The following is a 24,843-nucleotide window of genomic DNA, read 5'->3' on the forward strand; positions in this document are numbered from 1 at the left end:
TATTCAAATACTTCTCCCCCATCGCGGCCATGTCTGCGCAGGCAACGTCGCTCTGATAAGGGTACTCGGATGGGTTCTTCTTCAACATGCCATATTCATAGCCATCCGTAAACCCTTCAGCTCGACCCACCAAGCGCGCGGCAGCGTTGCAATCCATCACAAGGGCCTGAAACTCGTCTGGGGTATTTCATCGCGTAAGCGCAACGAGTCATGCCCTGTGAGATTAGCCATTGGCGATCCTGCGCGAGGGAAGCAACAGACGTCTCGAGGGCAGAATCTGAGAGTTTAACAACTCAACAGTTTCCTTAGTCTGTTTCAGGTCCTCTTTGTCGGACGCTGCTGCCGCCAAGGCTTCTTCCTTTTCCGCCCGCGCAGCATCAAGTGCTTCCTGGCTAGACGCTTGCCGTCGCCAAGGCTTCATCTTTCTCGGCCTGCGCGGCCGCCAGCTCCTTCTTCAGGCGGGCAACCTCACTCTCCAGTGATGATTTGTCAGTTATAGACTGGACAAGAGCTGGTCACGCGCCTCCGCGTCCAGCTCCAAGTCGCGCACTTGGCGCGCGTACTTGGCAGCATCCGCCTCGGCCGCCTGTAGCTTCTCCCGCGCAGCCTGTAGCTCATGACCGCGCTTCACGAAGGTGGTGTTGGAACTTGCCCTGTTCTCACTAAGCTCTGCTTGGAGCTTCTCAGCTCTCTCTCGAGCATCAGAAAGATGCCAATCAGATACTTTAGCCTCTTGCTTGGCTTCCGCAAGAGCATCACGTACCTTTACGTAATCATAGCGAAGCTCTTGGGAGGCAGCAAAGAAAGCCGACCCAGCAAACAGATGATCCTTGAGAAAGTCATCGCGAGCGCGGCCCTCCTGAAACCTCCTTTCAGCTGGAGGCACAGAATGAGCCCAGAAGTCCTCACACACACCCATGGACTGAAATGAGCTGTCCTTAGTAATGTTCCATCTCGGGCGGGTAATGTGATCGGCTTCCTGCAAACACAAAGTAATGATCTAAGTCATCAAAACACTAATATGGAAGTCCGCGCAGCGGAGCAAAAACGAACTTATACCTGCGGGGACGAAGCAGAAAAGTCAGCGGCAGGCCCACGAGAAGACGGCGCCGCGAAACCTCGTTGCGCTGCAGGGCTGGCGCGGCCGCTGTCGGAGCCTTCAGCTTGAACCTCCTCATCCTCCTCTGAAACAGGCCTTTTCTCCTTCGACCTAGAATCAAAATCAGCCTCGCGAGGAGGGCTGTGCGCAGGAGGAGGTGAGGGAGGTCTCGACGCCGCCAGATCGGCGCGTAAAACGGCCTCCTGCTCCTTAGTAATCCCGATGAGGGGAGATTCATCACTTGCAGGAGCAGGAGCAGAGTCCAACGGCGCTGGCACCGGCGCCAGGAGTGCCGCCAGCAGCTTGTACGCCAGCTATGACTCCTATGAAAAAATCAACAAAAAAGAAATGGTTCATGACTTGATCTAAAAGAAAAAAGTCAGAAAATAAAAGCACAATACGTACCTTGGCGCAACTCCGTTCGCGAGGCAAACATCGCCATGAAGTCCATTCTACCCTTTTTCAAGGGTAAGACAGGGGACTTCGAAGCGACCTCCGGCGCAGCCTCGGCATCTTGTTGCACTTGAGGTTGATCCACCAAGGTCGCCGGCTCTACAAACATTTGAGTGAGCAAAGATTCATCAGTAATTCTATCAGAATCGCGCTCAAAGAACAGTAAAAGATAAGCAAAGGATAAGCAAAGTATACCTGTCGAAGGCGCAACGCCGCTTCCCTTTTCCACCGCGCGAAGGGAGGAGCTAGTAGCACCATACCTCGTGTGGACAGGAGGTCTGCCCACTTTTTGAGGCAGGGAAGACAAGGAAAACTTGGGGGGAAATTCCTGGGTTTTCTCAAATCCCCTCGCCTGAGTAGGAGGATCCTGAGCAACAGGGGCAACATCTTTCTTCTGTTTCTTACTGGCCCCTGCGCAGTTTTCCCCTTAGCTTTACGCTTTAGTTGGGCGCCTCCTCCTCCTCCTCCTCTTCCGCGAGCTCCAGCTCGTAGTTCTTAAGCGCGTCTACAATACGTGCAAAAGAAGTGTTAGCCAAATTTGGTATTATAAAGGCAAAATGCATAAGTACAAAGGCTTACCAGGCGCATCGCTGTCAAAGAGAAATCCCAGATCAATAGGGATGAACATGTCATCGAAGCGATCGGGGAAGCCAACCTCCCCAGCGCCCAGCGCGACGGAGCCACCCTCCATATGCTCATCATAGGCGGCGTGGACATACTCCTTGATGACTGCACAAAACAAGTTAAATGATATCAGCAAAAAGATAAGTATTCGCGCAGAAGTAATGCAATGAGATTAACTTACACAAGCCGTCAACTTGGATAACGGGCTCAGTCGCGCTGTCAGCCCACCTCCTGCTCATACCAACCCCCACCAGCGCCTCCTCGCAAATTTTCTTGGCGGGGGATGGTTCGGCAGTCAACTTTTTCACCCAGGCGCCAGTGGGGTTCTTGAAGACACCCACATCCGCAGGCGCAGAAGAGATCGCGCGCATGGTCATGCGGATGGGGATCACACCAGCCCTGATGTAAAAAAACCTCTCAGACCAGTCATGAAGGCTCTTGAATGAAACAGTGCAGCACTTGACCTTCTGACTGCGAGGAATAAATGAGAACCAAGAATCTTGGATCTTGGGCTTATAAAAAAATTGAAAGCGACAAGGGGTGGGCTCCTCGCGCTGAGATTTGCACATGAACTCAAAGTGAGTCATGCGCACGAGTCCAAACGGATGGACTTAGGATATATGAATCCCATAAAACCTAAGCACCCGCACCCACAAACCTTGTCATCGGGAGACGAAGGTTGCAGTGGGTGAAAAAAATGGCAGTAAAGGGATATATAGCCGGTAAGCGGGTCCGCCGCCGTTTGCCCGGCCCCAGGCAACATGCAGCCAAACTCAGGGAGAAAACCCTGAGAGGCGATAAGGCTGGTCAAAATCGGACTGCCTAAGTTTGCAGGGGATCTCATCCCACTTCTTCACGGCCTTGGTCCTCCCTACCTCCTCCGATGAGGCCTCAGCAGCCCTCTTCCCCTTGCCGGTCCTTCTTCAACGTAGACATCATTAACGATTTAACACGGCAATTGATGGGGGAGGTTGTGTTACCTGAGCTATCAGACATACAACTGTAAAACGGACAAAGGATGATCTGAAGAACAGAGATCTGGAAGCAGAAGACAGCTAATCGGAATAGAATGAAAGAAAGGAAAGCTTCGAATAAACAAACAAGAAGATGAAGGATAAAAAACTCAAAGGGGCTGGCTTTTATAGGCCCAGGAGAGAGAAAAATTGGTGCTGATCGGACTTCACGCGCCCCCACTCGCAGGTGTAAGCCAACGCGAGCGCGACACGTGTCCCTGACACTGTGTGTGGGGGACACGGAAAAGAAACTATACAGGTGCTGCCAGAGTTCACGCACCACCACTCGCAGGAACGGACCAACGCGAGCGCGACACGTGTCCCTGACACTATGTGAGGGGACACGAAAGGCAACTGTAGCACCTCGAGCACACGAAAGGTCTGACACGTCTCCATCACTGACGCATGTCAGCAACAACCAACCACGTACAGGGACGATTCGTTTTCAACCAAAATGATAGAATTTCGCGCAACGATGAATAATAGAAGAAAAAGACAAACCCCTACTAAAAGAGCAAACTGTTAAGTCTAATATCTATCTTGCCTCGCTCGCGCGAGACAAGACACACATTAGACTGGGGGGGCTTGAAGAGGTATGTACCCGCCCTCAACAACGAGCGAGGCGGGTCAACCCACAAGATATAGACAAGAAGCTTGAAATCAAGACTTTATGAAGGCACAAAGCCAAAACCTATGCGCATGGCGCATATCACATATGCTCACGCATATCACATATGCTCATGCATCACATGCTCAGGCATCATATGCTCAGGCACCACAGATGCTCAGGCATCACATATGCTCACGCATCACATATGCTCACGCATCACATATGCGCGTGGCGCATATCACATGCTCGAGCATATCACATCTGCGCATGAAACATCTGCGCGTGAGAATAAAGAGAAGACCTCGCGCATCCTCAGGATAGGCGCGTATCACACATGCACGTAATCAGCCTTGTCCTTATCCAAATCAGGATTAGGGCAACCTTGATTGTGCACGTCAGACAACCTTCCAGAAGGTATATTTTTAAGGAATAAGAATATGCTGATGTTGACAGCTGCCACTGAAAGGTGGACAACTCAGCAAAACCCATGTGCTACCACGTGATTATAACCAATGAAAAAGCACCAGGGTGTCCCAGAGGACACGTGGGCGCAAAGCAATTGGAGGAGGCAACAAGGCCCTAATTGGGTCTGAGCCCAATCATGGGAAACCCTAGCACTATAAATACAGCATCAACTCCACAAGGAGAGGGACACAATAACATCCAATTACACACAATTACACAGTATTCAGCTATTAAGCAATACACTCCATTTTCCTTACTCTCATATTATTATCTTCTCCCACAAACACTTATTCTCACACCGGAGGGTTACCCCAAAGAGGACCCCTCTGTCCCTTTCTGGAGGGTAAGTTTACGGTGCTGTTCATTTTGTAGGTGGAAGAACCCAGATCCCAGAGAACCATCGGTGAAATAGCATAATCACACCCGAGGAAAGTAGATCGTCTACTAGTGAGTCGATCCACGTCTCTTCATCTAAGATCCCAAATTGTTTGCTGAATGACTTATCTAATCAACAAAAACATCTTACATTGTTTCAACATTGATTAACCACTTTTTTCTCATTAAACAATAAGTTATGTAAAAACCTAAAGATATATGTAAAATTAGGAAACATAAAAATAGATAGAATAAATAATAAAAAAAAGCACTAATTAATATACTACGTGAGCTAATGTCACTAATTACATGAGCCCTCGTTAAAAATCATATGATTTTGAAGAGGTGGGTCTTACACCCTCTTAAAAGGCAACATAGGCTTCTGCAAGCGGATTTACATAATTTGTGAAACAATCATGCATCTAGTACAAAGTATTGAGCGCCGACAGACATTCGCGCTGAGACATTCTACACGACGCAAAACATTCACTGACAACTCTAAAAGAGTGGCGCCAAAAATTTTCCTAGGTATGATACAAAAAGAAAGTATTTCATTGGAAATGACGCCCATCCGATAAGAAGCTGACAACAAATCGTCAATAGTACCACATAGTACAAATGCCACAATCAGTCACCTAATTTATTAATTAACTCTCCTTGGGCACGTGCGAGCTCTCCAATTGATGGATTTCCTGATATGGCAGCCTACTCATACCTTCTCTACTCCCATTGCCTATAAGACCATTCTCATTCACAAACCAACTCTACCAATTTTCTTATAAAACTAATTTCCCTCTCTTCCACCTATCCAACCCAACCAAACCAAACTTTACATACTCATTAGCAACCCAAACTTTACTGTTTTTTATTAAATAAATATAATTTATAATTAATGTTTTTTATTAAAAGTGTTTAGAAATATAATTTATAAATTCTTTATTTAAAAATAAACATATATATTTAATTCAAAAATATTTAAAAAAAATGGCTATATACATCAAACATACTTAATAAAGCAGATAAACACGATTACAATCGTGACATTCATCAATTGATTTCATAAATAAGTGAGACTATTACATAGACAATTACAGACTAACGGCAGATAGACGGGCAACAAGCTGCGCCGCTACCCCTTTCTGAATAACAAACCCTACCCAATCGTGACATTAAATATAAAATTACACTTACAAATGATACAAACAAGATAATTATTCATTATCGTCAAATTTTTGTCAAATATGTTCAATAAAATCGTTTATTTACAAACTTTTTTCTAATAAGATTTATACCGGTATGTTCACAAAATAAAAATTAAACAAGACAGTGTTTTAGATTTTTTAAAAAAATTTAATTATTAAAAGTTATTAGAGAAAAACATTTATTATGTAAAAACTAATTCACATGAAAAAGAAAAATAAGTTAATAGGATGGTCACTCGTATTAGGCCACGTGGTAATAAACATGTTGAAAAATGATGGTAAACTAGCTTGCCTGCATGAACGGTTTGCCCAATATTGATGTTTTTTTTCCTTTTGAGAACATTGTCCCAACCCAAACCCAATTCATTAATGAGAATGTTCTAAATATCACTAAACCTTCAACGATAAAAGGATCTTCACTCTCTCGCGAGAACACTCACTAGTGCTCCCCAATACTTATATTTCATATATATTCAGTCTCCTGTACTGAATCTCACACCGGATGATGGTTACGAGAAGACTCCTTTCTCGTAACAAGTTCAAAGTGTTTTGTTTTTAAGGTGTCGTCACTCGTTTCAACCGGATTACACCTTAACCTCCGTGTGAGAAATATTAAACTCTAACCTAAGGACAAGTAATTAGACTCATGGTTAATTTAGTGTTTCTTTTCGTTTTCTTATGACATTTAAGTGAAAAAGATAGATACAAAATTTCTTATCCCATGTAATGTGCATTAATAACTCTATAAATATATTTTATTCTCTAGCATGAACTTTAGTGATTTTTCTGATTATTGAATACTTAAAATAAAATTTTGTTCATTCCCAACACATATACTTCACAAATAAATAAAAGTGCAGGTGTAAGTGTGTAACCGAAAGAAAAGTAATTAATAATTAGTTAAGAAAGCGTAGGTAACAATAATAATAATAATAATAATAATAAAAAGAAGAAGAAGAATTGTGAATTCAGATCACCGATCTGTTACATTCATCTTGTTCATGAGTTAGCTCCATCCAATTGATCTGAACCCTAACCTAGCTGCTGCATTCACCAAGCAATGTCATCATCTCTTGGTGGCCAATCCCGCTGCGGATGGCTGCTGGGTCCATCACTGGACAAGATCATCAAGAACGCCGCTTGGCGCAAACACTCTCACATCGTCGCCTCTTCCAAATCCGCACTCGACAAACTCGAAACCCTAACCGACGATCCCTCATTCTCCACCCCTCTCTACGGCGTCTCCGACCCAGACTCCCTCATCCTCCCATTGATCCTCGCCATCGACTCCTCCTCCCCCAAAGTCGTCGAACCCGCCCTCGACTGCGCCTACCGCCTCTTCTCCCTCCGCCTCATCCGCTGCGAGATCGACCTCCCTTCCGACGACTCCCCTAGCATTATCTCTCGCTTAGTCGATTCTGTTTGTAAGTGTAATGGCTTGGGAGAAGAGGTTGTCGAGCTGGCCATGCTTAAGACGCTGCTGTCCGCCGTTAGGTCCACCACGGTTTTAATTAGGGCTGATTGCGTTAACCAGATTGTCAAGACTTGTTATAATATTTATCTAGGAGGTGTGAACGGGACGAATCAGATCTGCGCCAAGGCCGTGCTGGCGCAGATGATGACGATTGTGTTCGCTCGCGTGGAAGCGGACTCGCTGCTCGCGACGTTTAATACTGTTTCCGTGGCGGAGTTGTTGGAGTTTAATGATCGGAATCTGAACGAGGGGAGTTCGGTGTTGTTTGTGCAGAATTTGATTAATGACGTGGTCTATACGAATGTGGGTGATGCGAATCATGATGCGATTGCGTCGCCTGCGCCTGAGCTGCAGGAGGTGAAAGTGGAGTCGCCTTTGGCAGAGGGTGAGTCGAGTGAGAAGGATGATTTAAGTGGGTATACGAAGATTAGGGATGCAGGGGTTATGGTGTTTAAGAATTTGTGTAAGTTGTCAATGAAGTTCTCTTCGCAGGAGCAGTCGGATGACCAGATTCTGTTGAGGGGGAAGATGTTGTCTTTGGAGCTGTTGAAGGTGATCATGGACAATGCCGGTCCGTTATGGAGTACAAATGAGAGGCAAGTTATTTTATGTCTCTTAACTGAATCACACTCTGTTAAATTGAAGTAGTTAATGGCTCTCATATGTATCTGTATTGCTAACTAAGTTCTTGCATTGATCTAGCATATATGATCTTGGAATTAGGGGCTTGTAAAAACTAGAAACGCCATGCTCTATTTTTGAAATGAGATACTTTCAGTGTAGTTTTCGCAGTACTTGTAGATGGAAAATAATTTCATAAGTTAGGAAAAGATATTCAATATTAAAGAGAATTATCTTAGGACTTTTTTATGGTTTATATTACCAAGGAGCCAGCTGATCCTTAAAAGTCCATTTAATCAAACTGTACAATTTTGCTGATTTGTAACAGGCGATCTTTATTTTTTTTCCAATATAACTGCAATGCTATTCATTTCTGGGTATGATCGTTTTAAACACAATATCAAATTATTTGCAATGTGTCCCATGGCTCTTTATACAATTTCTAGCTATTAATTATGTAGAGAACATATTTTACAGCCCTACAGTGTGGACTTAGTTTTGCATATCATTTGGTAAACTTAATTGGTCTTCATTTATTCATCTTTCTTTTGATATTTTTAATAGAAGTGTGAGGCAATTAACATCCATTCTGTGTTTCACAATGATTAGTTGTGTTCCACCTTGAGCTTGAAGTCTAATTTGTTAGATAACTGTTCATGAGAATACAAGATAAAAACAACACAATGAATCAATGTTCTTATTGCATAACATGGTGAAACTAAAGAGGAGATGAGATGTTTTTGTTTACAAAAAAGAACAACTTTTGTATTTTTAAGAAAGTTATGTAATATGGATGCATGCATAAATAAATCTTTAGATAAGTGGTGACCCTTGAAGTTTGAAAGAGGGTTTCTTTGCGTAATAAGAACACGAAACCTGGGATAATGAAATAATGCTGAGATTAGATTAGCATGCTGTTGATTCTCTAGTCATGGTGGTACTTGTAGAATTATTGTTTACATAGAAGACCAACAGTAGCTCATATCTGTAATGATAAATACATATATTATTTTCAAAACACTTCCAATTAATTGCTCAATAACTTCTATTTTATGTCTTTTGGATTTCAATATAAACTCTGTACAAACTTGTTTTTTGTGAATTCTCTATGGTAGTAGAAATGTTGTGATAGATACTGGAAATCTGAAGTACTGAAATTTAGATAGGTAGCCTAATTCGAGATAGGCTGGATCTCCGATTACAAGGATTAAAACCTTAATTTGATAAATTAAACATTGACCCCTAAATTAATGGAGAACGATCTGCTAATAGTATTGCTAATTAACGGTTATTGGGCTTAACTCTCCATTACACTTTCTCCTACTAATTCTCCCAGTCAGTTAGGTTTAGGCGGGAATCGAGAGCAGGAACTACAAACAGGGTTCGTATCATTTTATGTGAGTTACATTAGTTTTACTACTTAAAAGTGAAGCGAGTATTTGCAGATGTTCAAAATAATATAAGACTTCAACTAGAGTAGTCTGAAAGTTTTATCAATTTTGTTGTTTTAGATCTCTTTACCATTCTTGCTTCAGAACATTTTGATGAACTACTTTGTTATGCACAACTAGTTTATTACTTGGTTCTTAAGTAAAACCTGCATATTGTATGTTAGTTTTACACTATGATATATTTATAATATTTAGCTAAATTTTGAATGGATAATAGAAGGTATATATTAGAATAATTTTTGGAAATTCAATTTAAAAAAGTATTTAATATCTTTTGTCAATATGTGCTATTTTTTCCAGTAAGATTGTGAAAAATTACATGCCAATAATATGACAGTATTGGCTCTATCTTGAATGTGTTGAAGAAATCTTCCAAATGATGTAACTTGTTAAAAGGAAAAATAATACACACTTATATTTGTGTGTGCGTATTCGTTATGTAACTGTGTGTGCATATTCGTTATACATTACTAATTTAAGACTAGTAACTTTTTAGTGTTATATGACAAATAGGTTAGGGGTAAGTTTACTTTTAAGCTGTATACTTCATGTATAAGTGGTATTGTACTATCATTTTATAAGTGATTAAAATGATGTCATCATCAATAAAAACATTTTTTGATTGAGTTCAGTTAAACATTAAGATTGCGCCACATATTTGATTTAGAAAAAGATGATTTCATTTAGAATTTGTTTTACTAAGGCAAATAGATTTGAGCCTCTTATTTTGTGAAAAAAACATTTGCTATCATGTCATAAACTTTTCTGCTAGCACAAATAATGTGTGAGACTGTGTTTAAGATAGCCACTAGCACACTATCTGTTTGAGGTACAATATTCTATTATGATTAATCAGTTATCTGGAATGCAACGTTCATTTGCTTTTTTACTTGCTCACTTTTCTTTGCAAGGAGGTTGACTCAGCTGTTCTTTATTTGAATTTCTTTTCTCTTCCAACAGTCAATATAAACTTACAATCTTCATATTTGTTGATTTTGAATATTACTTTACAGGTTCCTAAATGTCATCAAACAGTTTCTTTGCCTGTCCTTGTTAAAGAACAGTGCATTGTCAGTCATGTCAATTTTTCAGCTTCTCTGTTCGATATTTCAGAGCTTACTATTGAAATACCGATCTGTATTGAAATCAGAAATTGGTATATTTTTCCCCATGCTCATTCTCCGTGTGCTTGAAAACATACTTCAGCCGAGCTTCATACAGAAGATGACAATCTTGAATTTACTGGACAAAATATCTCAGGATTCACAGATCATGATTGACATTTTTGTCAACTATGATTGTGATGTTGACTCTCCCAATATATTTGAAAGGTAAGAATCAGTTAAAATTCAGTAGTTTTCCAGTGAGTTTTTGTTAAACGACTAAGAGTATTCACTTTGGAGCCTCTATATCCCTACTTTGTATATATTATAGAGGGAAAAATAGTAAACATCTACAACACCAATACATTGAATGGGGAAGGTTAACGTACAAATGAAATTAACGTGCTAAACATGAGAATCAAGTAAAGTAATTATATATACAAGTAGAGTAATTATATAATTACATCATAGAGTAATTACATAATTACTCTATTACTCTATGATTATTACTCTAATTGTATATAAAATTACTCTACTTGATTCTCACGTTTAGTACGTTAATATCATTTGTATTTGATCCAAACCCCACATTGAATTATCTATAATAGAGAAAAATTAGAGAACACTAAGATACATCTCTATATTTAGAGGCTAATAAAGTAAACCTCTATATTTAGAGGCTAATAAAGCAAACCTCTATATTTTGTTGTGAATGCTTAAGAAAGAGAAAAGACATTAAAATAATTGTTTGTGCGTAAGATAGAGATAGAGATGGTGAGTTGGATGTAGACGGTTTTTGAAAACCAAACAAAATTTAAAGAAAAGTGTGTTTTAAGTCAAATTATAGAGGTTGAGATGGAGGCTCTAATGTGAATGCTCTAAGCAGTATAATTGATAAAACTTTATATTTTTTTCACAATGATGCTGGGATTTTGGGTTAGTAAATTGTATTTAAACGTTGTTAATTCCGTCAGACGTTTGCAGGACTGTGAATGGTCTTCTGAAAACTGCTCTAGGTCCACCTCCTGGTTCCACAACCACATTGACTCAAGTGCACGACTTAACATTTCGGTTTGAATCAGTTAAATGTTTGGTTACAATTGTCAAGTCTATGGGAGTTTGGATGGACCAACAACTTAGAATTGGTGAATATAGTGTTGTACGCAACACATTTGATAATAACAATGATACTAGTCTTGAGTCTAGTAACACAAGTCTTGGAGGCGATGAAGCAAGTCTTCCTGATTTTGAGTTGCACCAAGAAGCTATTAATGACCATTCCACTGCTACCCTTGAACAACGGCGAGCTTATAAGTTAGAACTTCAGGTACATAATTTGATTATACGTTATGTGCATAAAAAACTATTAAACAAATTTGCTCATCTGTTTTTTGTTTTTTTTTGTTTTTAAGTTTTTAAAGTTTACTTAAAACATGTGTAGGTAATAAAACCTACACATGACTTGCACACACGTTACTTTTTTTGTTTCAGGAGAGATGAATAAACATTGCATTTCAAAAATTTTCTTATATTTAAACAAAAATTGAGATTCAAAAATGAGTTATTTATTTTGTTTTTTACAAAGAGTTATGTTCGGCCTAGAACCCTCTCTCCATGTATGTATGCATATATGTATATGTGTGTATATATTTTAATAAAATGTTAGCAGTATTATCCTTTCTATTACATTTAGCATGCAAACATGTAAAATGCTAAACCGATGATCTAAACAGTCAATGATGCATTGGAAGATGCCATTTCATCTCATTATGCATGCCATATTTTTGAGTAGTCTTTTGTATAGTGTTATTAATACTATTATGCTTATCTGATGTTTTTACATTCCGACTTTTTATACTATTCTGTACTAAAACTTTTACCTTGCTATAATTGCAGAAAGGCATTTCTTTATTCAATAGAAAACCTTCGAAGGGTATTGAATTCCTAATAAGTAACAAAAAGATGGATGCAACGCCTGAAGCAGTCGCATTGTTTTTGAAGAACACTTCTGGTCTTAACGAGACTGTGATTGGCGACTATTTGGGTGAAAGGGAAGATTTCTCATTGAAGGTAATGCATGCTTACGTGGACTTCTTTAAGTTTGATGGAATGGATTTTGGTGAAGCTATTAGATTTTTCTTAAGGGGTTTCAGATTGCCCGGTGAGGCCCAGAAAATTGACCGTATTATGGAGAAATTTGCAGAGCGTTATTGTAAGTGTAATCCTAATTCGTTTACTAGTGCCGATACAGCTTATGTTCTTGCATATTCTGTGATTATGCTGAATACGGATGCCCATAACAGCATGGTGAAAGACAAGGTGAGATTTACCAATTTGGCAGTTCTTTACAAAATATTATTTGGACCTTATCTGACTTTGATGCTGGTTTATATATAAGATGAGCAAAGCTGATTTTATTCGCAACAACCGCGGGATTGATGACGGGAAGGACTTACCTGAAGAGAATTTGGGTGCTTTATATGATCAAATTGTGAAGAATGAAATAAAGATGAAAGCTGACACTTCAGCACCGCAAAGCAAGCAGACAAACAGTGTTAATAGGTTATTGGGGTTGGATGGTATACTTAATCTTGTTTGGAAGCAGACAGAGGAAAAACCAATGGGTGCGAATGGAGCCCTTATAAAGCACATTCAAGAGCAGTTCAAGGAAAAATCAGGAAAATCAGAGTAAGTTATATAATACCATAGTTATATATTTTTTTTTCTGATTCTGTATATCTGTTCTGTAACGTTTCTTCTTGCAGGTCTACTTACTATGCTGTTGCAGATGCTGCAATATTGAGGTTTATGGTAGAAGTGTGCTGGGGCCCAATGCTTGCTGCATTTAGTGTGACTCTGGACCAGAGTGATGATCGAGCTGCCACTAATTATTGTTTACAGGGGTTTAGGCATGCCGTGCATGTGACAGCGGTAGTGGGTATGCAGACACAGAGAGACGCGTTTGTCACATCTGTTGCAAAGTTTACATATCTTCATTGTGCTGCAGATATGAAGCAGAAAAATGTTGATGCTGTCAAGGTACTCATCTTTTATCTCCTGTAACGAATCTGAATGGAGCATGTATGTGTTGGTTAACAAACAATCATATACAAACAATTAAAAGAGTAAGGTTTTGTATGTTATGAAAATAAGCATGTTTGTGTTCATTTATGTTCCTCTGTTAACATTATAAACGGATGGTTTACGAACATAGATGAACGAACATACACACTTCATGTTTAAATGAATATGTTACTGAACATAATCGAACGAACTTAAGCAAACATAAACTAACAAGCATAAACGAACGTTCACGAACAAAGATGAAAGAACGAGACAAACGAACGTTCACGAACAAAGATGAAAGAACGAGACATGTGCTCATGTTTGTTCGTTTATTGAATAAACGAACATAAACACACTTCCTGCTAAATGGTTCACAAACTGTTCACTGAAGGTTCGCTTTGTTTACAGGTCTATAATGTTAATCTATAGATAAACCCAGATTTGACTTGTAACTGTTTTTTTAATTGGTAGACAATAATAGCAATAGCTATAGAAGACGGGAATTATCTTCAGGGTGCATGGGAGCATATATTGACTTGTCTGTCTCGGTTTGAGCACTTGCAACTACTGGGAGAGGGTGCTCCATCTGATGCCTCGTTTTTAAGTGGAGCAAACGTTGAAACACCAGAAGACAAATCAATGAGGCCCAGTTTTTCATCTTTGAAAAAGAAAGGAACCCTTCAGAATCCAGTTGTGATGGCAGTTGTAAGAGGCAGTTCATATGACAGTACTTCACTGGGAGCTAATACAGCAGGATTGGTGACCCCGGATCAAATTAGCAACTTCATTTCCAATTTGAACCTGCTTGAACAGATAGGGAATTTTGAGCTTAACCACATTTTTGCTCACAGCCAGAGGTTAGACAGTGAAGCGATAGTTGCTTTTGTGAAAGCTCTTTGTAAAGTTTCTATGTCGGAGTTGCAATCCCCAACTGATCCTCGGGTATTCAGTCTGACAAAAATAGTGGAAGTTGCGTAAGATCCTATCTTTATATCTCTTAACACACACACACACACATGGGGCGTTCATTTCAAAACCAATATATGTTGAGAAATAAACCTTATTTTTTTTAGTTCTACTTTTTTTCATTGAAGTACTATGTACAAGTGCTTATGCAGTCTATAACAGACCACTATTGGTTCTGAAACGAATGCACCCCTATATATGTGTGCTGCTCAATTTTTTTTAATATCCTCAAGTTTGTTTCGGTTACTTGTATGCCTTGCAACATGTTTAGGTTCTCACATAGCAACCTAATTAATACCTTAATTGATAAGAAAGGTCATGCATGTAATTTGTGACAAAATAGTTGACTAGTTCTTGCAATGTCAAAACAATTAGTACTTTAAACATGATATTTTGACTGGTAAAAGGATAGTAGGATAAGCTTGCTGTACATAATCTTTCTTGCAAGGGATATTAAGTTCAACATTTTTTCCTTATGAGTTTTACACATCATTTCATTTGAATTTTCTTCAGGCACTACAACATGAACCGCATCAGATTAGTGTGGTCTCGCATTTGGAGTGTCCTTTCAGATTTCTTTGTTTCAGTTGGCCTATCAGAAAACCTGTCAGTCGCAATCTTTGTCATGGATTCGTTGCGCCAGCTGTCCATGAAATTCCTTGAGAGAGAAGAGCTGGCAAACTACAATTTCCAAAACGAGTTCTTGAGACCATTTGTCATAGTCATGCAGAAAAGCAATTCTGTTGAAATCAGAGAATTAATTGTTCGTTGCCTCTCACAAATGATCCTGAGCCGCGTCAGTAATGTAAAATCTGGTTGGAAAAGCGTTTTCATGGTATGTTTTATTATTCTATTTTTTCCTTGCTATTGTTATATCATTATATCATATATGTTGTAAAGAATAAGATGGTTGTAGTGAAGTAATGTTTATTACTTGAAGGTGTGAATAATACAAAGGGGGAACCACCTATATATACACAAGTAAAACCCTAACTACAACCCATAAAGGGCCCATGGGCTTTAACAAACTACATGGGCTAAAACCCTAATTAAAACAACTAGCAATACATTTAACATATGTTATATTTTGTTTCGATTTTATATGTTATATTTTGTTCATAGGCGTTAACCGCTGCTGCTGCTGATGAAAGAAAGAATGTAGTCGTGTTAGCATTTGAGACGATGGAGAAAATAGTACGCGAATATTTTCCTTATATAACCGAGACCGAGACTGCAACATTTACTGATTGTGTTAGATGCCTAATCACCTTCACCAATAGCAGATTTGACAGTGATGTAAGCTTAAATGCCATCGCTTTTCTTCGCTTCTGTGCTGTCAAGCTTGCCGAAGGCGGCCTTATTTGCAATACAGAAACTGCAATAACTGCCGCTGCTGTTGCTGCTGCTGCTGATGATGATGATGATTTAAGCATTTCAGTGGCGAAGGAAGCTGATAAAGAAACTTTAATGGATGTAGACGAGAATGCTTCTTATTGGATCCCTTTACTGAGTGGTAGTTTCCCTAATTATCCATCTTGATCTATGAAATGGGGTGATTTGGATTGTTTTTACAAATCTCAGATTGTATGTAACTATATATTTGCTGCTGTTTCAGGGCTATCTTTGTTAACATCTGATCCTAGATTAGCTATCAGAAAGAGTTCTTTAGAAGTGCTTTTCAACATATTAAAGGACCATGGCCATGTATTTTCTCGCTTATTCTGGATAACCGTTATCAACTCAGTAATCTTTCCAATTTTCAAGAACGTGAGTGGTGAAAAGGAAGATAAAGACCCGTCTTCACCAAAACCCGCCTGCTGGGATTCTGAAACTTGCTCTGTTGCAACTCGGTGTTTAATCGATCTATTTATCAACTTTTTTGGTGTGATGAGGGGCCATTTAGGTGCAGTTGTGTCACTAGTAGCGGGGTTGTTGAAAAATACTGGTCAAGGGTCTGCTAGAAGTGGAGTGTCAGGATTGATGCGTTTGGCGAGTGAGTTGGGAGGCGTGCTAACTGAAGACGAGTGGTCGTGTATTTTTGTTTCTTTGAAAGAAACAGCGGCTTCTTTGTTGCCTGGCTTTCTTAAACTTTTGAGAATTATGGATAGGATTGAATTTGGTTCCTCTAATGCTGCTCAATCAACGTTTTATGATGATGATGATGGCGGAGAGGCGACTTTCACCAGTAGTAATGGTATGATTGAAGATTATGATGATGACAACTTGCAGACTGCGGGATATGTTGTTTCGAGAATGAAAACCCATATTTCAACACAACTACTTATCATGCAGGTTCTCTCTCTCTCTCTCGTTATATATGTGTGTGTGTGTGTTGGTGGAAACATTTAACCTGATTTTTTAAGATATTAGTTTAACTTTTACCTGTGAGTGTGCGTGAAACCCGAAATAACCGAACCCATAAAAAAACTGACGGTTTGGTATATTGTTTTTCCGTTCTTTTGGGCCACTTTTTTTTGGCCTAAAATTTTAAGCTCAAATGGTAAAAAAAAAAACCGAAACCAAATTGGATCAGTTGTGAAAACTGAAACCCCTCTAATTTCCGTTTTTGGTTCGGTTTGAGTTCAAAACTGACCCATGCACATCCCTACTTTTACTCGTAAAAGATAATAACATAACTTTAAATTGCCTTGGTTGAAAGTGCCATCTCGAGCTAGAGTATGGATATATCATTGCTTCTTCCTTCTGTTTGCAGGTAACAACTGATATCTACAACATGCAGCAGCACTTGCTTAAGGCCTCAAGTGTAAAAGTCGTGCTTGAATTATTTTCCCAAACAGTAACTCATGCTCGTAACTTGAGCTCGGACACGAGTCTACACATAAAGCTGCAAAGAGCATGCTCGGTCCTTGAGATTCCAGACCCGCCCGTAGTACACTTTGAAAACGAATCTTATCAAAACATACTTAACACATTGCACCATTTACTGACAAGCGACCCGTCTTTGTCAGAACAAATGGGCATAGAATCACACTTATTTTCAATATGTGAAGAAATTATACAAATATACCTATCATGTTGTAGACTGCAACAACCGAAGCAACAGCAGAAACCCGTTCACTGGATCCTTCCACTGAACTCAGCAGTGAAGGACGAGTTAGGGGCAAGAACGTCACTACTCGTGTCGGCATTGAGGGTTTTAAGTGAAGTAGAGCAGGCACGGTTTAGGAGGTATGTGTCTACTTTGTTCCCGCTGCTTGTTGAGTTGGTGCGTTGTGAGCATACTTCGCGTGAAGTTCAGCCTGTTCTAAGCAACTTGTTTCAGACGTGTATAGGCCCGATAATAATGAATGTGTGATAGTTTACTCACCTATATATACATGTAGTATGGTAGCATCTGGCATGATATATCTTTTGCTACATTTTTGAGACCATGGAGAGAAACGGTGAAGGTGTATGATTTGTAATGTGGTCGTGTAAGGTGATTATTTTTATTAATTAATTAATACAAACAGTTGCTGCCCATCTTTTTAGCTAGGGTCCTAGTTACATTATTTCCGAAAGAGCTTGAAATATAAAGAATACAATTTAACGAGTTCTAAATGACCATTTAATCATATCATGTGGCTCTATGTTTCTTACTTGGCAATTTTGGGTGTTTAAGCTAGTGAAGTATACACTACCCATAACCCCACGTTAATTGTTCTGCTGTGTTTATATCATTATCATCCCTAATATCATAAGTGGATGTGATCATCACTAGGTCGAATTTAGAGGTGCTGTGCACAAATCGGGTTTTTTAAATACCCAGGTTCGGGTATTGACAATACCCGGGTTGGGTTCGGGTCCAAGTATTGCCTCTAAAAACCATACCATATGTATCGTGTTCGGGTTGGGTATAGAACCGGGTATTTGAATACCCTATTTTCGGGTATTGAAAAAACTATGTTTTTGGGTTTTTTTCCTGGTATTTTTCGGATACAGATTAGATTTTTTAGAAGGGGTTTTTTTCGGGTATTTTTCATGTACTTTTCAGTTATTTTCGGGTATTGATCGAGTATTTGAAAACCTGGTTTCGGGTATTGAAAAAACCAAGTTCCGGGTATGAAACCGGTTCCGGTTTTCGGGTATTACCGGGTACAAATCCGGTCCGGTTCAGGTCCGGGTTTTGGTACTGAAATGCATATCTTATTCGTACCCTACGGGTAGGGTCGGGTACGGGTATTAAAAACTGGGTGTAAAAATAACCGGTTTCGGGTATTTTTTTGGGTCCGGTTTCGGGTTTGGGTTTGTTGAGAACTTCTAGTCGAATTGTCTATTTGTTACACTACTAAGTGGGGATGACAAAATAACCCGAGCCCAACGGGTCTGCCCGAAACCCGAAGCATTCGAGACGGGTATATATGAAGCCCTATGGGTATTGGGCCGGGTATGAGATTAGTTTTGAAATTTTCGCGGGTACAGGCCAGGTATGGGATTGGTGATATTCGGCCCGATTACTCGAAAACATATACCTGTTTACCCGAACTATATACCCGAATTATAAACTTGAAAATATTTAATTTATTAATTTTAATTTTCTTTAACCTTTTTTAATAACACTTTATTTTTGTAGGTTTATTATAAAAAAAATTATTTTGTATTTAAAAAGTATTATTTATATTGTATATGTTATCAAGTTTATACATAAAGTTAAATAAACATTGAAGTAATATATTATATGTAGGTTCCCAGCCGGATCTATACAGGAGTATCTCGTAACACGAGGGTGCGGAATCCCCACGTAATACGATACGAGCGTAAGATATATAATACGTTGAGACGATACACAAACACACGTTACAATACTAATAAACACGTTGTATTGCAACTCTTCAACACGTGATCTCGAATATCACTTACACATACTGTCCAAAAAAAACTGTTTCTAAACAAGCCGAAGTTAGGCATATATAGGCCTCGACAACTTCGCCTAACAGACTAGGCGAAGTTGTCTTAACTTCGCTTGTCCACAAGTTCGCTTACATCAGGCGAACTTGTGTGACACCATATCTAAAACCAAAACAACCAATCTAACACGATTACAGACACATACAAAACACTAGATACTGAACTACTGACATTATGCACCAACAGACTCCCTCTTGGCAGTAGCTTCATATCTCTATCTTCATTCACGTGTCTAGTAATCCTCAAAATCTCGTGTCACCCGTCTTCAAGCATGAACGCCCTGTCTAACACAAACAGAGACCACTCTCTGGTACTTCTTGGCTTCATCTTTCCATGCAGGAATATAGAATATCTTCTTATCGTTTAGCACCTGCAAGTCAGCTTGAGACAAGTTTACCAAGTGCATGGGATCATACACTCTCAGAACTTCTTGTTCATCTTCATCTTCCATAACCGCTTCAGCTGTTTGGCTATCAACATACCACCACTTTAGATTCTTTAAAACATCCTTGGGCATTGTCTTCATCGGCACTTCTTCCAAACACCGAACTGGCTTATATTTCATCACCATCCAAGGTTTGCCATCAGCTCGCATTCCTCTTTCCTTATCTTCAACTAGCTTCCCTTTCTGCGGCTTTAACAACTCAAACTTTTTCTCTTTCACACTTTCTTTCCACACAATCTTCCCAATAATTCTGGCCATATTATCATCACTTCTATTAATCAACCCCAATTTAGCCAAATCCTTCACCTCACACTCAGGCAAGGTATTGAGAGATCAACATCCTCTTAAAGTACTGAATCCCATCAAAGCGTTTCATCACAAATAACCTCAACTGCTCATCATACAGCCAGCAAATAATACCCTTCTTCGACTCAGCATACCCTTTGATATTGTAACTCTTTTTGAACATTGTTGGAACCGCTGGCTTCTTTGTCTTAACAAACCACTGAGCGTAGCCTTCTTTCCATCTCGGCTGCTCTTCCCACTCTGACTCATCTGACACATCCATATCTTGACTCACATTACTTTTGTCAATGTCTGGAATATCATGTTCTACACTGTCATCCACAATCTCTCCCTCTTCAATCTCACTATCAATCACAATCTGTTCTCCTGTCTTTTCTATCTCCTCAACAGGTAACACATCGTCATCACCCACATCATCATCATCCAACGTTTCCTCATCATCCACAACCACAACATCTTCACCACCCACCTGATCCACCTGCTGTACCAGTTGACTCCCCCTGAGATGTGGAAGTCCCAAGAGTTTGTTCAGTTCTTGGCAACTCACCACCTGCACCTTTCGATGCATTGGGATCATCGTCTCTGTCATGACTTTTCTTTGTTCTCAACTCATCGCCCTTGCAGCTCGTCTCCCCCTGAGATGCTAAGAACTGTTTTAAAGCATCAAAAAGTTTACCGTGCTCAACGAGTAGGGACGATTGGATCTGATTTTCTGCAACAAGGCGCTGGATAGCTTGAGTCTGGATTAGATTGATTCTTGACTGTTCAGCCACCGCCCTTTCAAGAGCCGCTATCCTTTCAGAATCAGACAAGGTAGCATCAAAATCGAACCGCATGTGAGAAATGTCTTGAGCATAAGGTGGAGGTATTCCCAAACTAGCTGGAGTGTCAGAAGTAGTCTGAAAAGTAACCGCGGGTGGTATTGTGACAGATAACCCCGCAGTAGCAACCAATGTCGACTCAACAAATCTTGCAACAACCTCCGATGGAGTAAGAGTAGGAGGTGGCAAGGAAACTATCTCCGGAGCCGAAAACTGAAACGTGGTTGGTGGAATACCAAATGATGATGATGTTGTCACCACGGGAACACTGGAGGTGATCGGTACTGTTATAGGCATCGAAGCCAGAACCATGGTCATACCAGATAACGAGGGTGGAGAGAAACGAACCACCCTAAATCGAACCGCATGTGAGAAATGTCTTGAGCATAAGGTGGAGGTATTCCCAAACTAGCTGGAGTGTCAGAAGTAGTCTGAAAAGTAACCGCGGGTGGTATTGTGACAGATAACCCCGCAGTAGCAACCAATGTCGACTCAACAAATCTTGCAACAACCTCCGATGGAGTAAGAGTAGGAGGTGGCAAGGAAACTATCTCCGGAGCCGAAAACTGAAACGTGGTTGGTGGAATACCAAATGATGATGATGTTGTCACCACGGGAACACTGGAGGTGATCGGTACTGTTATAGGCATCGAAGCCAGAACCATGGTCATACCAGATAACGAGGGTGGAGAGAAACGAACCACCCTTGAGCTTTCACCAGCTCCCGAACCCTCACCAGTTCTGGCCCTCTTTGATCGACGTATCAACTGGTCTAACTCCTCCTCGAAATTAGATTCACTGTCATCTGAGTCTTTCTTTCTCTTACCATGTATTCTTTCTTGTGTGACCAGAATCTGTCGTGCTTTAGCGATATCGTCAGCGGAGGAGTCAGAGTCGGTTCTCTCAGAATCTGCTACAAACGTAGCTACCATCGAAACATTCACACCAGATGCCTTAGCTTCTGGTGCTTGAACCTCTGCAGCTGGATCAATCTGCTCCATATCAAAGAACCCTTGGCCACCAAAAGCAGCTTCAAGATCTACTTGTTCCTCTGGAGCTGCAACAGGATCAGCAGGGAAAGCCTGCTGTACCACAGGTGGTGGTTGAGGAACATCAGCCTGTTGCTGTGCCGGGTCCCGAAATTCATCTCCACGAGGAGCAATATAAGCAGGGTTCACCAAATAACCAAACAATGGAGTGTGCCGCGGACGAAGCTCTGGTTTGCTACGTGCGCTTGACGACCTACATTGCGCAAAGATCCTCTTACTTACACTCTCAACATAACGGATGGGACGTCGTTGAGGTAGCATAGGTGCTACATGATTCAAAATCATCTGTAAGAATCTGAGGTACATTAAAAATCTTTCACGAGCGACCGCGCGTCTCTGACGATCGATTTCATAAAATACCATCTGACTAAAGCTGTAGGGCTTGTTGTAAGTCAGGGCTGTCATAGCAGACTGCATCGTTGCCCCCATACCGTCAGTACCAGCTTTACGACCCGACATGCACACAATCATCACGTGCATCAGAAAACGCCACTGATCCAGCAAGAATCCCTTTCGCCTTTGAGTGTCACCCAAAGGACCCGAATAGCCCATACGTAAAAATGCACCATCTCTGAATGGAGCTGAAAAATCTGTAGGATCATCTCTAGTTTCAGTCCCGAACTGCAAAGCGACTCTGATCTGATCTGCTGAGAACTGCACCCCCTGATTGTTCACTGTGGCGCGCATAACCGGAGGCTCAACTCTACAGTCATATTCTACCGTTCGCCAGAAATCTTCAATATTCGATAGAGAAATGAGGAGAGTTGTAGTAATAGCGTAAAAAAGTACGTGAGCGAACTAGGAAGGAGATGATCTCGCGATAATCGTCGATACCACTAGCATCCGGATCCAAAGTAATGTACATGTTGTGACCCGGAAAGAACTGTCGGTTGTTGTCACCACCTTCGTCACCACCAGCACCACCAGCTCCTGCTACAGCAGCCATATCTGCACAACAAACGGTCTAAGTTAGAACATCGACAAAGCAGATCATAACTTCGCTTGGTACCATAAGCGAAGTTATGATAACATCTTATGTGCAGGCGAAGTTAACCATATGGCGAAGTTGAGTACAACTTCGCCTTAAACATAACTTCGCCTGATAACAAACTTGAACTTTTAAATTAAATAAGATTAGCAGCAGGCGAAGTTATGCATAAGGTGAAGTTGAGTATAACTTCGCCTAACCCTAACTTCGCCTGAGAACAACCAGACTAATTAATTAATTAATTAATTATGAGCAGGCGAAGTTATGCCTAGGGCGAAGTTGAGAATAACTTCGCCTAAAGCTAACTTCGCCTGAATCTGAAACGACGTAAAACAGAGGTCCGATCATGGTTTGTTTGGTGTTTTTGTGATTGAAAACATGAAAAGATGTTACTATGGAGATCTAGACGATTTACTGAGTTACGAACACATTAGAAACAGATTAGTTTATCAATTGTTTAAAAGTTAGCATAAACAATGTCACACATCGAATCACCACGGCCCTTGATTATCACCATTAGTATGAATTACGTGTAACACCGAGCCTACACACCTTTAACACGGATTGGAAACAGATAATACGGATTCAAGGATTAAGTACGCCGAGGGTTAGGATTGTATATAAGTTCGCCGAGGGTTTGACCAGGTTGACCCTTATATAGGTTTGAAAATGCAAGGGCGAAGTTAACCTTAACTTCGCCCTTGTGACAACTTCGCTGGTCAACAGATTATCATTAACTTCGCTCAAGGTCAACCATGGTCAACTTCGCCTCTTTACAAGTTCGCCTAAAGTGTACTCGGAAGGAAAGTGTGCTCGGAAAACAAAGTGTACTCAGAAAACAAAGTGTGCTCGGAAGTAAAGTCTACTCGGAAAGCAAAACACATGTATTTTTCAATTTTTAACTAGCACAAAGTGTACCCGGAAGCACTTTCCAAGCACAAAGTGTACCCGGAAATCAAAACACTTGTGATTTTTCAATTTTCAACTAGCACAAAGTGTGCTCGGAAGTAAAGTCTACTCGGAAAGCAAAACACATGTATTTTTCAATTTTTAACTAGCACAAAGTGTACCCGGAAGCACTTTCCAAGCACAAAGTGTACCCGGAAATCAAAACACTTGTGATTTTTCAATTTTCAACTAGCACAAAGTGTGCTCGGAAGTAAAGTCTACTCGGAAAGCAAAACACTTGTATTTTTCATTTTTTAACTAGCACAAAGTGTACCCGGAAGCACTTTCCTAGCACAAAGTGTACCCGGAAGCACTTTCCTAGCACAAAGTGTACCCGGAAATCAAAACACTTGTGATTTTTCAATTTTCAACTAGCACAAAGTGTGCTCGGATGTAAAGTGTGCTCGGATTACTTAGTGCCTTTTCATTTTCTTTCACATAACACCAAGCATGCTCGGGAGCAAAATTGTGCTCGGGAGCTAAAGTGTGCTCGGTAGCAAGGGTGTGCTCGGGAGTACTTGTGATTTTTCATTTTCTTTCACTTAACACCAAGCATGCTAGGGAGCAAAAGTGTGCTCGGAAGCAAAAGTGTGCTCGGTAGCAAGGGTGTGCTCGGGAGTACTTGTGATTTTTCATTTTCTTTCACTTAACACCAAGCATGGACAACTTCGCCTCTTTACCTTAACACAAGTTCGCCTAACTTAATTTACAAAACAGGACCTTATAAATTTGATCAAAGTGCAACTGTCTTTTAAAATCCTCCGTTAAAGATTTAAACTTTACGATCAAATAACCAAGTGACCAAGTTTTAAACCATAAAACAAAATATACGTGTGAAAATTGTAGTAAGTAAATA

The 24,843-nt window shown here is 40.3% G+C and overlaps 1 protein-coding gene across 2 annotated transcripts; it reads left to right on the plus strand.

Annotated features, from left to right (window-relative positions):
• Positions 1-6,868: 6,868 nt before the first annotated feature.
• LOC143587862 (brefeldin A-inhibited guanine nucleotide-exchange protein 1-like) lies at positions 6,869-18,122 on the plus strand. 2 transcript variants are annotated; one of them, XM_077069029.1, is made up of 11 exons: positions 6,869-7,911; positions 10,401-10,718; positions 11,475-11,817; positions 12,387-12,809; positions 12,889-13,178; positions 13,256-13,529; positions 14,028-14,530; positions 15,036-15,357; positions 15,645-16,035; positions 16,138-16,814; positions 17,236-18,122. In XM_077069029.1, exons 1-11 carry the CDS (start codon positions 6,902-6,904, stop codon positions 17,836-17,838), a joined length of 5,154 nt encoding a protein of 1,717 aa, XP_076925144.1. In that variant the 5' UTR covers positions 6,869-6,901; the 3' UTR covers positions 17,839-18,122. The 2 variants fall into 2 exon arrangements, with proteins under 2 accessions (XP_076925144.1, XP_076925145.1); XM_077069030.1 differs by lacking the exon at positions 6,869-7,911 and having other exon boundaries at positions 10,604-10,718; positions 11,465-11,817; positions 17,236-18,119.
• Positions 18,123-24,843: the final 6,721 nt, after the last annotated feature.

This window comes from Bidens hawaiensis, unplaced genomic scaffold (assembly GCF_021521415.1).
Source record: "Bidens hawaiensis isolate Kalapana, Puna unplaced genomic scaffold, B.hawaiensis_p1.1 tig00035909_1, whole genome shotgun sequence".
NCBI lineage: Eukaryota > Viridiplantae > Streptophyta > Magnoliopsida > Asterales > Asteraceae > Bidens > Bidens hawaiensis.

Coding starts and splice junctions, on each gene's coding strand:
- LOC143587862 (XM_077069029.1), top strand. CDS start 6,902: ATGTCATCATCTCTTGGTGGCCAATCCCGCTGCGGATGGCTGCTGGGT. Junction 13,179..13,255: donor GAAAAATCAGGAAAATCAGA/GTAAGTTATATA, acceptor TTCTTCTTGCAG/GTCTACTTACTATGCTGTTG. Junction 16,815..17,235: donor CACAACTACTTATCATGCAG/GTTCTCTCTCTC, acceptor TTCTGTTTGCAG/GTAACAACTGATATCTACAA.